This window comes from Megascapheus bottae, chromosome 26 (assembly GCF_031878675.1).
Source record: "Megascapheus bottae isolate mThoBot1 chromosome 26, mThoBot2.hap1, whole genome shotgun sequence".
NCBI lineage: Eukaryota > Metazoa > Chordata > Mammalia > Rodentia > Geomyidae > Megascapheus > Megascapheus bottae.
Genome location: NC_143534.1, coordinates 21503459 through 21520075, shown reverse-complemented (window position 1 = coordinate 21520075; position 16617 = coordinate 21503459). Strand labels below are relative to the sequence as shown.

The window sequence follows — 16617 nt, the reverse complement described above, 5'->3', positions numbered from 1 at the left end:
GACAAAATTTCTGACAATCATCTCTACCTAAGCAATCTGTTCTCTCTTTGTTCTTGGGGCAATGTGTTTTATAACCTTAGGCCAGAAACTGACTTTAATCTCAGTAATCCCATCAGCTCCTGGCAGGAGTTTTTTAATGCTAAGTAGAGGTGTTTTCTTGGACACCTGCACTTCCAGGTTCTCCAACAGCACATGAAACTCTCATTACTTCAAGGGGCCCACCTAGATCCCATAGAAATATCTGGAAAACTGATATGAAGGGGTTACTGTCAAAATTTATAGGCCAACTGACTGATTTAGACCATCGCCCCCATCTGTAAGTCTTCAGTTTCCAGAAATTTGTCTTTGTGTTTATTTTTGAAACCCAGTTTTAAGAGGGGGAGAAGAATTAAACACATGACTTAGTGCAGAACTAATTATCAACAAGTCATTTATTTGTGCCAGAAGGAACAGTTGCCGAGTACAAATGTATGCTTCTCCTGGGGCATTCAGGAATCATTCTGATATTTAGGCTTAGGCTTAAGGTGAGGGTTAGGTTTAGAGATCTCTTTAAACTGCCAAGAGTCTGAAAGATGGATGTAGGACCATAATTTGATATCATTTATCTCACAGTGGAAGTACTCTTGTGCTTTAGCCTAGAAACTGGTTGTGGTGCAGTTTCTCAGAGCCCAGGCCACAAGAAAACACAAATATCTTGAAGACCTGGAGTGTGATTAGCTTTCCTAGCCACACAGAACTCTAATTTCAGTATCTTGTAGATCACATGTGGATCAAGTGGAAGAAACCATGTGCCCTATAGTGAGGCAATGGGATTTTGATGTGGTTACTTTTGCAAAGACACAGGAAGGGTCTGGAAGAAATCTCAGATCTAAGTCAGATAAACATCAGTTCAGAAACATCCTGTGAACATCACCCTAGCAACAGACAGCTCAAATATAGGGAATGGAGACAATGTTGTTATTGAGACACTGATAGATATGTATAAATATTAAATTCTTGCTGCTCTTTTGGGTAACTTCCATGATGAGAGACATAGGTCCATGAGAATCATTTGAGTGGACCAGGAAACTCAGTGAGACTCTAGTTTTAACTAGCCTATTTTTCAAAAGGTCTGGAACTACGACTAGTTATAAACCTTTCTAGAGAGAAATGCCAGGATAAAAATAAGCGCACTCCTAGTTTAAGAGTACAAATCGGTTTCTCAAATGCTTTTATGTTGACTTTAACGGCAGGTTGCTGGCTTTTGTTTGGAAGATTGGCGTTTCCAATCTTGCAGGCCATGCTGGACTTAGCACAGCACTGAATTTAAATTCAACCATCACTTATGAAGCCCACGTTAAGGATTAGAGATATGTGAGCATAGGTGATTGTAAAGTACAGAGGAATTGTAATCAAAGAAAATTAAGTCCCATTCTTTTTTTCTCCCCCCTCTCCCATTACTGGGACTTGAACTCAGCGCCTGGGTGCTGTCCCTGAGCCTCTTTGTGCTCAAGGCCAATGCTCTATCACTTGAGCCACAGCACCTCTTTCAGCTTTTTTTTTTGTTTTTTGAGTAACTTATTGAAGATAAGAGTCTTATGGACTTTTGTGCCTGAACTGGCTTCAAAACATAATCCTCAAATCTCAGCCTCCTAAGTAGCTAGGATTACAGGCATGAGTCACTGGTGTCCCATTTGTGTGTGTGTGTGTGTGTGTGTGTGTGTGTGTGTGTGTGTGTGTGTGTGTGTGGTTGCTGGTTACTGAGGCTTGAACTCTGCACTGAAGGCTTAGGTTCTGTCTCTTAGCTCTTTTACTCAAGACAGCACTGGACCACTTGAGCCCCAGCTCTACTTCTGGCTTTTTGTAGGTTAATTGGAGATAAAGAGTCTCAGATTTTCTGCCATTGACTCTTGGCTTTCATGTCAATTTTTAATATCAAAATGACAACTGCTTCTGGGGCTTGGGCTTTTTTTCTTTTTATTTCTCTTTTTTTTTGCCATTATACATTGGCTGTACCACCCAACTCTCTCTCTCTCTCTTTTTTTTTTCTTTTGCCAGTCCTGGGGCTTGAACTCAGGGCCTGAGCACTGTTCTCTGACTTTCTCAAGGCTAGAACTCTACCACTTAAGCCACAGCACCACTTCCGACTTTTTCTATGTATGTGGTACCAAGGAATCAAACCAGGGTCTTTGTGCATGCTAGGCTAGTACTTTACCACTAGGCCAAACTTCCAGACCTCCTACTCTCTTTCTTGCAATAAGTGAATGCACTGGGAGGTTTTTAATGCAGTCAGTTCACTCTTTATTAGGATTTATATTTTATTTTCAGTCTGCATGACTGGAGGACAAAAATCTTGTAATTTTCCTTGTCCTTTACCAAAACATTTACTATGTTATTAATAAATAACTACTTATCACCACCTTCCCATCACAATCGGATAGATAATTAACGGTACAAATATACAAATACAACAAATACACCCCCCATACACACACTCAAGGTAAAGTACTCAGCTTACTGGCTTCTCTTCAACTGTTTGAAGAGCCTATGGTATGATTTTGATATCAGAGGGAATCCATAAGCAAACATTACACAACTATTATGCCATTTCTCTGAAATGTGTTATTTTCAGTGCTGGAAGAAACATGGGGTTAGGCTGTGGTTTGTGGTAATAAAAGGTCTAGAGGAGAAAAATTCTAACTCATACAGACAGAGCTTGTCTCAGTCCCAGGAAAGGCTGGGTTCCCAGACACAGCAAAAGTACACATTTTAGCAGAAGTTGCCGAAGCACAACAATGCCTCATTTGTTAGCCCTTTCAAATATCTAGCATATTATCATTACTTACAGTTGCCCTACTGTGTGATCACACACCAGAATTTCTTTCTTCTATCATATAATTATTTCATTAGACAATTTATAATAAAGAACTGGTAAGTTAAATTTTTCCCAAGTTCCTAGGGATTGTATGTGGTCTGTTTCTGTGTACTTGTCATCTTTTTAGATCAAAGGCTTGGTTCAGGTTTTAAATTAAATGGAACTTATGAATAAAAAGTGCTCCTTGAAAGCATTAAGTCTCTGAATCTTTTACTGTCCAGCCAGAGTTCCTCTGTACCTTAGCTGGAAGAAGGAACCATTTAAATGCCAACTTCTTGTCTAAGCTATTATTAAAAGGCCTGGGAACTGTCTCTGAACTCTTTTTGCTCAAGGCTAGTGCTCTACTAGTTGAACTATAGCTCCACTGCTATGTGTGTGTGTGTGTGTGTGTGTGTGTGTGTGTGTGAGAGAGAGAGAGAGAGAGAGAGAGAGAAAGAGAGAGAGAGAGAGAGAGACAGAGACAGAGAGAGAGAGAGACAGAGAGAGAGACGGAGAGAAACAGAGAGAGAGAGAGACGGAGAGACGGAGAGAGAGAGTGAGACAGAGAGACAGAGAGAGAGAGACGGAGAGAGAGAGTTATGGGTCTTGAACTCAGAGCCTGGGTACTCTCCCTGAGCTTTTTTTTTTTTTTGTCACTTGTAGGACTTGAACTCTGGGCCTGGACACTGTCCCTGAGCTCTTCAGTTCGAGGTTACCACCCCACCCCTTCAGCCAACCACCATTTCTAGTTTTCTAGTGGTTAATTGGAGACAACAGTGTGTAGCTAGGATTACAGGTGTGAGCCACCACGCCTGGCGTCTCTAAGCTCTTTTGTTCAAGGTTAGCACTCTACCAATTTGAGCCACAGTGCCACTTCCAGTTTTCTGGTAGTTAATTGGAGATAATTGTCTCAAGAACTTTCCTGCTCAGGCTGCCTTTGAACTGAGGTCCTCAGATCTCAGCCTCCTGAGGAGCTTGGATTACAGGCTTAAAACACCAGCATCCAGCCTCACTTCTACTTTTTCTGTAATTTATTGGAGATTAGAGTCTCACAGACTTTCCTTACTGGGCAAGGTTGAACCTGGATTCTTATAGGTGTGATCCCCCAGTGCCTGGCTCAAAGGCTTTATTTTAAAGGAGACAAGATTTCACAAGTCAGCATAAACTTGTTTAAAACAATCTTTCTATAGCATGGTAACTTAATCAGCCTTTCTGCTTAGCTTAACATCACCTTAAGTACTGATTACTTGTGTCCTAGAGTCTGAAGAAACAACAATATGCTTATATTTACCCCTCTTTTGCTAATAGAATGTATTGTGTCCAGATTTTATAGGTACCTAAAGAGAGGAATTAAAATAGAATATTAATGTGGTTTTTCTGAATAAAACTTTTATCTGTTGTCAAATGTACTAAAGGAGAAACAAACTCTCAGGCTTTGTGTAAACTATGCAAATACTATCTTTCCATCTGGTATGTGTGCAGATGGGGGTGGGCATAGGTGTGTAGGCAGGTGGGTATGGTGGGTGGGGTGTGTGCTGGTACTGGGAGCTGAACTCAGGACCTTGCATTCTTGCTTGCTTTTTTTGGCTCAGGGCTACCATTCTACCACTGGAACCATATTGCCAGTGTTAGCTTTTTGCTGGTTAACCGGAGATAAGAGTCTTACAGACTTTTCAACCAGAGCTGATTTTCAGCCTAGGTTCTTAAATCTCAACCTCCTGAATAACTAGGATTTCAAGTATAAGCCTCAGGTACCAGGCTTTGTCTTTCCATCTTCGTCTTAAATGTATTTCACAAACTAAGGTGACCATGGCCTTGATTTACATATCACTTTCAACCAAAGTGCTTTGATCAATGGTAGTTCTCCATTTTTGGGCAGATTCTCCCTTACATTTGATCTTAAGAGTTTCCATATTGGATGTAGTTTGGACTATAAGGAAATAAAGTTGCTATAGCCAGGGAAAATAAAATTTAAATATTTTTCTGATGTAAAAAAAAAAAGAGTTTCCATATTGGAGTGGTTCGGATCCTGCAAGCACACCAGTTGTAACTGGCAGCATGGACCCTCTCCAGTTTCTTGTTGGTTTGAGGGACAGCAGACTTACTAGTCAAACTGAGCCATGTGATATTCAAGTTCAAAGTATTTGAATTAAATATTTCTTTTATACAAATAGTTCCTTCTGATTTAGGCAAAAATTTAACCTAAGACTGGAAGAATGTGCCATCAATCTAGATGCATTATCCAAGAATTACCTCCTTTTATCTACAAAAAAAGATTAAAGGTTAGCCCTAGTTTGGAGGAACTTAATTTTGCTTGCCTTTTCCCTGGTGGTTATTTTGCTGTTCTGGAGCATTCTGAGAGGCGGGCCTCTCTTGCCTCTGTGCCCTAACAGCTTTACCTAATGTTACTCTAACTGGCTAGCTCAAGTCTTCACTCAGAACTGTTTTATTCTGGACAAAGGTTTTATATTAGCCGGAAGTGGATTTTCCCTCAGGGAAAAATATTGTTCTCTAATCTAACTTTAGAAAAGGGGACTTATCCAAGTAATTAAGACTAGAAAGGAAAAATGTTGGGACTTTTTTCTTATACTTGGATGTTTTTATTCTTTACCAGGATTTTAAAATGTTTCCTCATTATCTTTGCTAAATATGATGTGTAACTATTGTCTTGTTTTCAGCCATATCGTTATTTGCACAGCTAGATTCCAGCAACCATAAAAAAAATTTACACTGATAAACAATCCAAGTACTAATAGTCTCACAGTCCTTATAATTGTATAAAATAGATAATTTTCAAACATAAGAACTGCTGGCTATTACTATTGACTAAAAAATTCCAAGTGGCCTTTCTAATAAAATTATATGCCAGTACTAACACTTGAACTCAGGACTTTGCACTCTTGTTTGGCTTTTGCTTATTTTTTTTTGCTCAAGGCTGACATTTGAGCCATACTCCACTCCCTCTTTCTTATAATCACTGTTTTCAAATATGAACTGGCAGGCAGAGGCATACCAGGGGTCACTGATCTGAGTCCTGGCTCTGCCTTTAATGACTTTAGGCCACATGCAAATTCCCCTTGGTACATCTGTATTTACCCATAAAACCCATTCATACAACTGTTGCAATAATTGAAGGAAAAGAATTAGTACAAATTTAACTCTTAATAAGGTACTCTACCCATAGAGACTGCCTTGTGAATTTTCTATTACCTATAATAATTTTAGTCATAGCATTTTATATATTGCAATTATAATCACAAAATGATAAACAGAGAATAGCGTTACTAACTAAAAAATAGTTGTATTCCCATTAGAAACTGTGAGAAATCCAAGCCCTTAAATTTCAGGATCGTGACAGTCAGGTGCCATGAATTAAGACACAAATCCTGAACTAACCCTGAGGTTCACAGGCTCAGGCCCGGTCAGAAAACATGTGTTTTATCTAAGGAAGTGAGACAATTACTTAAAAATATTTTCTTTAGCTTGCAGTGTCAAGTGATGAATTAAACAGCCCTTTGAGTCATCAGAGATGCCCGAAAGAAAATCCAACACAGTGCCTCCCCACAAATACTTTCCTGTTTTTAATCAGACCTCAGTTCTTTGTCCTTTATTTTTTCAGGCTTTCATTCTGAACTGCCTTGGGATTGTTAGAAGAGGGAGCGGCTCCTTTGCCAATGCCAGCTTGCTGGACAGTATTTTATCAAGCAAGACGGAGTTTCATTTTGGAAATGAGCCTTTCCACATTATGACATTACCAATAGCTAGTTATGTATGATAAGAGGAAGCAGTGATCTTCATTTCATGCCTCAAAGGCTGTGTGCTGCTATTTAACCAGCAGTTTGCACACAAAATTTGTTGCATGATTTACTACACAATGGGAAAATGTGTGGCTCTGGTCTCAAGTGAGTCCCAGCAAAAAACATGCTTCTTCTTGCTTCTCTTTATCTGGGGAATACATTTCCTGGCACTGTTAAGACAATGCCATGGCTATGGAGTGTGTGTAGACCTCTTACAACAAAGGGCATGACAGAGGAGGGTTAGTCAGGACACAGGGTCCTAGAAGTAAATTAGGAAAGCTGTTTTCTTCCACTAAGGATTTTCTAGTCACCCAAAATGGAAAGCTTCCAATATGTTCCTTCATTGTTGGATAACGATGCCTCTTCTTTGTGTGTAAAGCATAGAAAATGTAAGATGCATATGGTCATCATATATGTGCTTTCCATTTTACACTGAGATTGGAAACCAAGTGTTCTGTTGGGTTCTTTCTGTTCTTGGTGCTGTAGAGGAGCTGGTGGCTCAGGCCTGTAATCCTAGCTCCTCAGGAGACTGTGATAATGATCAAAGCCAACCTGGGAAGAAGAGTCTTTGAGACTCTTATCTCCAATAAAACAGTAAAGGGCCAGAAGTAGATATGTTGCTCAAGTAATAGAGCATCAGCTTTGAGCAAAAAAAGCCAAGTGAGAGCATGATTTCAAGTTCTAGTACTGATACAAAAGAAACAGAAGAAAGTAATCACTAGAACTCAAAAAGAGTTCTCTCACCTGTAGTGAAATAGTCTGTACACCATCAGGTCTGTTTCAGGTGCTCATGCATGTCACTCCCAAAGGGAAGCAGACAGACATGGGAAGAAGGCATTTGATGCTTAGCGCCATGTGTATCTGCTCCTCCCTCCACACCTTCCCAGAATTCATCAGACTCAGACATGCAGTCACGTGATCTTCCAATTAACGATAAAGCAACTGGGAGATACTAATATTCTCTCCGAATCAGAAAGGGATGAATGGGGCTGAGCTGAGTTTGGGGAATGCAGGGTTTTTGACTGTGGTCATCCTATGTGAGGGTTTTTATGGGAAGAGAAGAGACATCTATTAAGGAGATGATTCTCCTCCTTGCCTCACCCCTGAATAAACAGTCACTCTATCAGCTCTGGGCTAGAGTCTTTGTCTACTTAGCTGCTTATCTCAAGCAGATAGTCTACTAGCACACAAGGTAGATGAGAGAGAGTGTGGACTTTCAGAGCTGCGCCATTGCAAAGATGGTTGATGAGTGCTTTTGGACAATCTTCATAACTGCTGGCTTCATCACTGTGACTTTCAGACAAGATCAGCAATGTCTGCAGTAGTGAGAAAAAAAAAAAACAAAACAAAACATGGTAGGTTGTTTCCTGCCCATTCAGCTCATCATCCATTTTCTCCTGCTTTTACAATTCCTTATTTCTCTCTCTTTGGAACTCTTATGGCCCCCTGCTACATACGTTTCCACACATATCGAAGAAATCAAAGTTGCTTTGTAATGTCTCCAGTTTCTTTACCTTGATCAATTGCTTACTTTTTTTCCTGTGAGCTGCAGCAAACACCTCCACTTTTTCTGCTCTTTATTGCCTACCTGCTTAATTCAGAACTCAGCCAATAAGCAATATTAAGTCTCCACTAAATAATAATGTCAATCTGGTTGAGTAAACTCCAATATCCTAAATGTTCACAGATATCAGCTTGGCAAAATAGATTATGCTATGCCAACCATACAATGGCACACCATGTTGACACTTTAAATGATATGTAGCTACATGCTCATGGTTCATGTCTATAATCTGAGCTGCATGGAAGACTGAGAGCTAAAGATTGAGGTCTGAATCTAGGGAAGTTTATGACATACTTCCAATTAACCACTAAAAAGCCAGAAGTGGAACTCTAGCTCAATTAATAGAATACTAACCCTGCAAAAAAGGTAAGGGGCAGTGTCCAGGCCATGAGTCTAAGCTCCAGTATTGGTGTATGTTGGCTCATGCCTGTGATCCAATAGCTTGGAAGGTGGGGGGGTGGGCAGGAGAATCTGGAGTTCAAGAGTTCAAGTCTAGCCTGGAATACATTATGGAACCCTTTCTCAAAACAAAAGTTCCATGATGTAGAATAACATTATTGACATGCAAACGTATCCATAAAACTAAAGAAAGGAACACGTTATCAAGCACAGAAGGAAAAAGACTGGGAGAGGATTTCTCAGTGATCATTTCTCTTTCATTGTCTCATAGAGACCTTAGGTTCTTCTGTATTTTTTTGTCTTTATGTATCTATTTGCTATACAGAAAAAGAAGTATGTTTGCAAAAGAAATTCTAATGGTCTAGAGGGTTGAGCAAACTCAGCCTGATGAGTTTAATGGTGTAGTCATGAGCTAACACCTTATTTACTAGGGTAGAAGTGACTGACTCAGCCTTCCAGGCCAAAAGGAGGAAGTGGCTATCTCCAGATAAAAAGGGAGCATATTCCAAGGCAAAAGAACTTCGCATGTCAAGACATGCTGGTGGAAGAGGCTTACCTTGTTTTAGGAGCAATAAACATTTTAATGTGTTTGGGTAACACAAATAGAAGGGAATAATGCTGCAAAAAATGGATAGATTGAGACTACTACTCTGATTAGCTCTGACACTGGAAAAAATGTTGAAAAAGAATAATTATTCTTGTATTCATTTATGTTTTGGATATGGTATCTAAAAATTAACTGATAAAAGGCATATTAACAACAGAGAAGAATGCAGAATATGTGTGTGTGTGTATATATATATTAGTGTGTGTGTGTGTGTGTGCGAGAGAGAGAGAGAGAAAGAAGAAACACATTCAGCATTTTTGAAAAGGGGTGGGAATGGAAAAAGAAATATGGTGGTGAAGGAGGTAAATTTGTCCAAAGTCTACTCTGTACATGATATGGGAATAATCACAATTGAATTATTCACATTAAAATATCTGTAAACTCACAAAGAATAAATAAATAACCAAATAAAATTACATACCTAGAGAAAGAAAAATCAGCAGCCTTTCTGGGTTTCACAGATAGCAACAGAACAGTTTCCAACTTGCCCCACCTTGGTTGGACACTGATGGGCTAAGCTTAGGTCTGTGTCCCTAAAACCCTCAGTGGGAAAAGGAAATGGCCCTGGTGTAGTCCTCAAGCATCCACAATGCAGGGGAGACTGTCTCCACTGAGTTCTAGGGACTATTCCATTTTAACTGCTTGGTTTGGGCCTTAGATCATTTTGCAAAGTTGTCATCCATCTTTACCAAACCTACTGGCTATAATGCTAGGGAGAAAAATGAAATGAAATTTCAAGTATTCCAGAGTGGCCAAAAGAGAAAGTGCAGAGTTTTAAGACACAGCAGGAAACTTTATGCAATTACATTCCTGTTGAAAACAGAAAAGATCTGTTCTGTTTTTTATTTTTATTTTTCTGAGTGATACATGCACGCTTTGGACATCTTTGGACCTGGGTCGAGTCTCAGACAATTTTCCTGAGTTATCTGCTAGTTAATTGACTTTTCTCTTTAGAATGAGGTGGTTTTTTGGCCCCCAATTCTTCTATCCAGTTATTAGTTGTCTGTTTTCCTATCTGCTAACTAAATTGCATTGTAAAAAACAAATTATAGAAATAGGAAAGGACAACCAAAGAAGGAAGTTCTCAAGTTTGTTCAAATCATCTCAAGTTGAAGTATACCCTCTAGGGAGTTTAATTATTCCAAAGTCAAGAGCCATCTGTAAGTTTGTCAGGAAAGATTTTTTTTAAGTAGCTCTGCTTCCTTCTTCCTTGGACTTCAGAATTCTAAGGACCCTTCAGCGTGAAAGTGGATGTGTCACTGGGTCTGACTCAGTGGACCGTTGGTAAACACAAGTGTTCTAAGGGGATTTGAAGACTTGAAATTCTTTTGCACAGCCTCATCCAGAATGTCCTTTAACAGCCAGATCACAGTGTTATGAAAGCTGGGAAGTTTTGAAACAATTTAAAAATCACCTACTGTCTGGCATCTGGTGACTTTACAGTAGCCAGATAACAGTGAGCAACCATTAGCAGCAAATCAGTTAATAATATAAGCATATCCCAAGTCTTACATGGGACACAACTAAATTGAAACTATTTGCTTTTCCTACTTGAAATTCAAATTTATCTGGCTATCTTATATTTTACACTGGTTAAATGTGATAACTGCCTATCACTCCCCTCTTTGGGGATAGAAGGTTTAAACTAATCATTCAGTGTTCCATTATTGTTCACTTTTGAAAACAACATGCAAATTTCAGCAAACCAGTATTACTTGATCAAAAATACGTCAAATACATATTTGTTTGTTAAATAAAATTATGGAATATTCACCCATTATCAGCCTATGATATTAACTTCTCATAAAAGCTTGTTCCTAGGGCAGGGAATTTGGCCTAATAGTTAAGTGCTTGCCTAGCATGCACAAGGACCGTGGTTCAATTCCTCGGTACCATATACATAGGGGGAAAAAAGCCAGAAGTGGTGCTATGGCTCAAGCGGCAGAGCCCTCTAGTCTTGAGAAAGCCCAAGGACAGTGCTCAGACCCTGAGTTCAAGCCCCAGGACTGGCAAAAAAGAAAAAAAAGTCCGTTCCTAATTGGGTGCTAGTGGCTCACATCTGTAATCCTAGCTACTCAGAAGGCTGAAGTCTGAAAGTTTATATTCACAACTAGTCTGGTAGAAAAGCCTAGGACACTTCTTCTCTAATTAATCAGTAAAATGCCAAACTGAAGGCATAACTCAGTTACTTGGGCACCATTTGAGCAAATATGACAACATAAAATAAAAGTGTATTACCAATAACATTATTATCACTTAGTATTATTTAACATTTTATTTACTTTGTGCCAGCTGTGAAAGAAATGAAAATTTCTTCTTGTCTTAAATCTACTAAAAAGTGTGCAGAATTCAGGCTTTCCATCTTTCACACCAGACAAATGAATACAGTCTGATGCTGTGTCTCTTAAGGAAATCTACCCTTGGTGAATTGTATGACCTCAGAGTCACTTCAGTGGGCGGGTTTCCTGAATATAGCTTCAGTTTTAAAGTAAATGTGCAACTGCTTGATTTAACTGCTTGATTTAACTACTCAAAGAGCCTTCAGGAAAAAAAAAAAAAGCAAACCATGAGAGACAGCGGCCATTCTTCATCAGCAGTCTGTGCATAACACAGAAATTTGCTAGGTGTTCATGGCCTGTGGGCCTTGCAGGGTTGATTGAAATACTGTTTTCTCAAAATTGGGTTGTCATGTACCAACTGGAAAGCAAAGTTCAGAAGTTGGGGGTGGGGGGGTGAAGGTTTTGATTGTGTTTTGCTTTGCTTCTGTGCCTGTTTTCAAAGAAATGGTGTTATTATTGCCTGTCACCAATGAATATGCTTCTGAAGTATCTTGTCCATGCTAATCAGTTGTGCAGTGGAATAATTTTTGTGTCCTTTATTACATGCTTACCTATCTTTGGGCTTCATTTTTTAAAGCACGATTTATTTCTCTCTGCAAAATTGTGGTAACAAAATAGAGGAAAATAATTTTATAGGAGTAACCTAATTTAGTAATAAATGGATGCAAAAATAGTTCTAATATAATTTATGGTAATATTTACTTATTAATGGTAAAAATGAGAGACGTTAAAGAGCCAGGCACAGTGGCTCACACCTGTAATCCTAGCTACTCAGGAGACTGAGATCTGAGGATTGCGGTTCAAAGCCAGCCTGGGCAACTGCTGAAGAAGAAAGGAGCTGAGGGTGTCAGAAGCTATTGACACCAGATAGAATTAAGCCCCTTTGGCCGCAAATAGGTGGAGGCTATACACTGTGGAGTTCAGAGCAGTAGATGATCCAGATAAAGGTTGTGGAAGAACAGCCAGCTGACCATGATTATTATTCCTTGCAGGTGGACTTGGGACTCCTCCGCTTTGTCACTGCTGTAGGGATACAGGGTGCCATTTCTAAGGAAACCAAGAAGAAATACTATGTCAAGACTTACAAAATAGATATCAGCTCCAACGGAGAAGACTGGATCACCATAAAGGAAGGAAATAAGCCTGTAGTAAGTATGGCAGCCACTCCCTCCACCCCTCCCCTCAACCAATTCAGGCTTTGAAAATGGACAATCAATTTTTAGTTGTTTGTTTGGGAGCTTTCTGTCTGCCTGGCTTATTTTTGAATGGATTTTAAATGAAAAGTGCAATTAGAGGTTTAAATCTAACCAAAAGGTCTCATGTTCTCAGACCCAGAAAGCAAGAGGAAATGAGATAGATATTTCCAAAGGAAAGTCAATGCAGCAAAATTAAGTGACCCATTCAGGAATTGCTTTAAATCTCCTGTGGGGACACTGATGGGATTCTCTTAGAAGCCTGAGATTTTGGGTTTAGGGGTTTGGTTCCCATCCTCCCCCCATTGCTGTGTCTCTTCATTCTTGTTTGTAGATTTCTTTTTTCTTCCACTCTGGTTGGTTTTAGACAATGACCTTTTTCCATTGACCCCAGTGGCTCATGAAAGTAGTTTACAAGTAAGGGTAGCAGCTTCTGATAAGAAGTGACAGCAGAGAAAGTATTTTGCAGAGTTCTTTCTTTCTGTTTTTTTTTTGGGGGGGGGCAGTCCTGGGGCTTGTACTCAGGGCCTAAGCACTGTCCTTGGGCTTTCTCAAAGCTAAAGCTCTACCACTTGAGCCACAACACCACTTCCGGCTTTTTTCTATGTATATGGTACCAAGGAATTGAACATACGTCTTTGTGCATGCTAGGCAAGCACTCTCACCACTAGGCCAAATTCCCAGCCCCAGTTCTTTCAGACTACACCAATGATATATTACTCCTTCCAGCTTCCCGGGGTGGTGGTAACTCAGAGCATGCCACATCTCTAAGCTCTGCCCTCAGTCATTTGAAACGGGGGTTTTGTTTTTGTTTTTCTCAGCCTGACTGCTTTGATTTATTAATCAAAAGATTTGTGAGAATTGATGCCCACTCTTTCCTCCAAATTAAACATCTTTGCTGGAGGCCAGCAGAGTAACGCACAGAGCATTGGTAAGAGTTAGTAGCCAAGTTCCAGTACACTGGAAGGCTTGGGCTTGGAAAGGGGCCAGTGAGCATATCTTTTGTCTCATGTTTGAGCCTTTAGGGATCTAATTTTCTCTTTGTAGGTCTGAGACAGAGAAAAGCCTCCAGAATATGAAATGGAAGTATTTGTTCCCTTTCATTAGTGGTAAACCCATGCTGTCATTTCCGGGCAAGCAAGGTGGAAGCAGGCATTGGGAAAAGCTTTTTTGAGAGGAAGTAAGGGATGTTGAGTTCAAGGCCTGTCCACCTCTGGAGGACATGGTGCCTGCTCTCCACCTAGGGAAGAAAACCCCTCACAGTGAAGATTGGGGGAGATTAGACAAGGGAATGTTGACCCAGGTTTCAAGCCTTCCTGTTCTGGAGCAGATTTCTGAAGACATGTTTCAGTTGTAAACAAAAACTCATATGCTAAGAGCATACTTACAAATAAAAGAACCACAAAGAGTAAGAAAACGTCATCCTGGACTTTCAGGCCTTTGTATGTGTGAGTGTGTGTGTGTGTGTGTGTGCTAAGGCCATTATTTTTAAAAAGCCAGGGCTGCTCCTCTGATGGTCTGTCTGTTTGTATGGCCCAGAAAGAGCTATCAGAGGCCACATATGTTTTGGGAGGCCCTGAAGGTGCACACTGATAGACCCAGAATGTCCTGGAGCACAGAGTGAGATCTAGGGTAGGAGATAGAATGAGGAAGGAGAGACCCAGCAAAGACAGAGACTTGCAATTTGGATGAAGAATTTCACTGGGACCTTCACCATCAGGAGCATAATTTCTGCTGCCACCCCTCTCTCTGTGCTCTAGAACATTCCAGACATAGCCCTCTCCTGTTTCCCCTACTCTTGGGGACATTGACATGCCCTCCTCAAGGACAGCCTTCAACCAGTACCAGTTTGTGCTGCATAAAATGTGTGTGTGTGTGTGTGTGTGTGTGTGTGTGTGTGTATGCGTGCGCGCTCACGCATGTGCAAGCTTATATGCGCCCACAATCCCTGTGACACTCAGCCCATATATGCAAACCGTACTACTTCTCAACATTCTGTTGACTATTGTCCTTTGGAGAGTGGACTAATAATCTTGTAAGAACAGTGTTCTTGAAATATCATCCTCCAACTTCCTATGCCATCTAGGCTCCCGTCTCTCCTCCTGCCTCTGCCTTCCCAGTGCTGAGATGAAATATAGGCATTGCCAAACCCAGTAACACCTATCCTCTCTTCACACAACAGAAGTTTGGGCCCTGAGAGAGTTGCTGAAGCCAGACAGAGACCTAAAGACACCATGAGCCAGGATAAATGATCATTTTTGTCACCTCTGGAAATATCAGGAATGCAGAAGCTTTATAAAGCATCACTTCAAGTAGTTCCTGTCACAGTGTTTTCCAAGGCTGTAGTCTCTTGGAGAGCGGTAGATATGATTAAAATGGCATTCTATAGTGGACATGATTCTTTTTGATTACCATCATTTGGGGAAAAAAAAAAACATGAAGAGTTACGAATGCCATTTGTCTTGATAGACAACGTGTAAATTGTTAATTAACTTGTGGAAATACTTTTGGATTTGTTTTGAATACATAAAAATCTGCTAATAATTAGCCGTTTTGTGTTCCCATGTAGATCTTTCAGGGAAACACCAACCCCACAGATGTTGTGTTTGGAGTTTTCCCCAAACCCCTGATAACGCGATTTGTCCGAATTAAACCCGTGACATGGGAAACTGGCATATCCATGAGATTTGAAGTGTATGGCTGCAGAATTACAGGTAAGCTCCGGCTCCAAGATGACCTGGTTTTGAGGGGTTATGTTTGTGTGGCAGCAAAGAGCGCACACTTTGGATTTTTGAACACATTGAAATCAAGTCCAACTTTACTACCCACAAGTCTTGTTTCTTTGGTTGGTTGATATCCTTACATGTCACAGTCTTGAATTATCCCGCCTGGAAAATATTCATAATTCTGTATGCACTACACAGGCTGCTTGTGGTAATAAGTGTACTACTGGATATAAAGCAGTAATATAGTCTGGTGTGAGGTAGGGCCTTGCATCTCTGTTATTTTAGGTGTATAGCATGCTAACTGCTACTTAGCAGCTTGACAATAAACAAGTGTTCTCTGAGGTGTTATCCAATAGTATTCTTTTCTGTTTTGAAACTTCAAGGGAAACTCATCAGCTATAGTTTAGGAGTTTAGCCTCTGAAAATGTCCCCTTTGCTCCCTAAATGTCAAAGACCTTTCTGTGGGGTTTTGTCTTTCCTTTTTTGTTGTTGTTGAATGAATATTCGAGAAATGGGACAGAAATTTCCACCCAGACTCATGTGGCTTTGTTGCTAAGAATGTATGAGTAGTTTCTCAAATAATGCTCTGAAATGACCTAGAACTCTCTGGTATTTAACCACTGATTAAAAGAAAGCCAAGGTTCATCTAGTTTTTTCATCCCTTTTCTTCTTCAGTTCCTTCTCTACCCAATTCCTGAGTGAATACATTATCATTGGAAATCACCTTGTAGACATTCCTAGATTTTCCATTTCTTTCTTATAATATCAGTAGGACATTTAAAACCCCTGTTAAATGTGGCACAAATAAGTGGACTACTGCCATTTGAGAGATTTTGAAAAAAAAGTGAAGTACTGAGCAATGAAATGGCTGGATTATCTCATATTGTTACAGTATCTTACCTTGTTATTTGATATATGGTATATATGTTTATTTGTTTATTTGAAATAGGATAGGGAAGGGGAAAAACAAGATGAGCAGAGAGGTGGGGAAGGGTAATGGGGACAAAAACATGAGAAGGGGTAGCAATGTTTGTAAAGTAATGCACCTTCTAGCTTGCGAATATAATGCAACCTTTCTAGTAATTACAGTACAAATATATTTTAAAAAGAAATAGTGGAAATGTAGGGTACATCAGCATAGAGTTGGAGGTGAAAAATG

General features: G+C 39.9%; 1 protein-coding gene across 6 annotated transcripts in view; it reads left to right on the top strand.

Annotated features, from left to right (window-relative positions):
* Nrp1 (neuropilin 1) overlaps window positions 1-16617 on the top strand; it is a 148569-nt gene that overhangs the window by 91826 nt on the left and 40126 nt on the right. For all 6 annotated transcript variants that reach the window (XM_090319115.1, XM_090319114.1, XM_090319113.1 and 3 more), the window contains 2 exons: window positions 12532-12687; window positions 15302-15446. In XM_090319115.1, the coding sequence (XP_090175241.1) occupies window positions 12532-12687; window positions 15302-15446 (301 nt within the window). The remainder of the gene's footprint in view (window positions 1-12531; window positions 12688-15301; window positions 15447-16617) is intronic.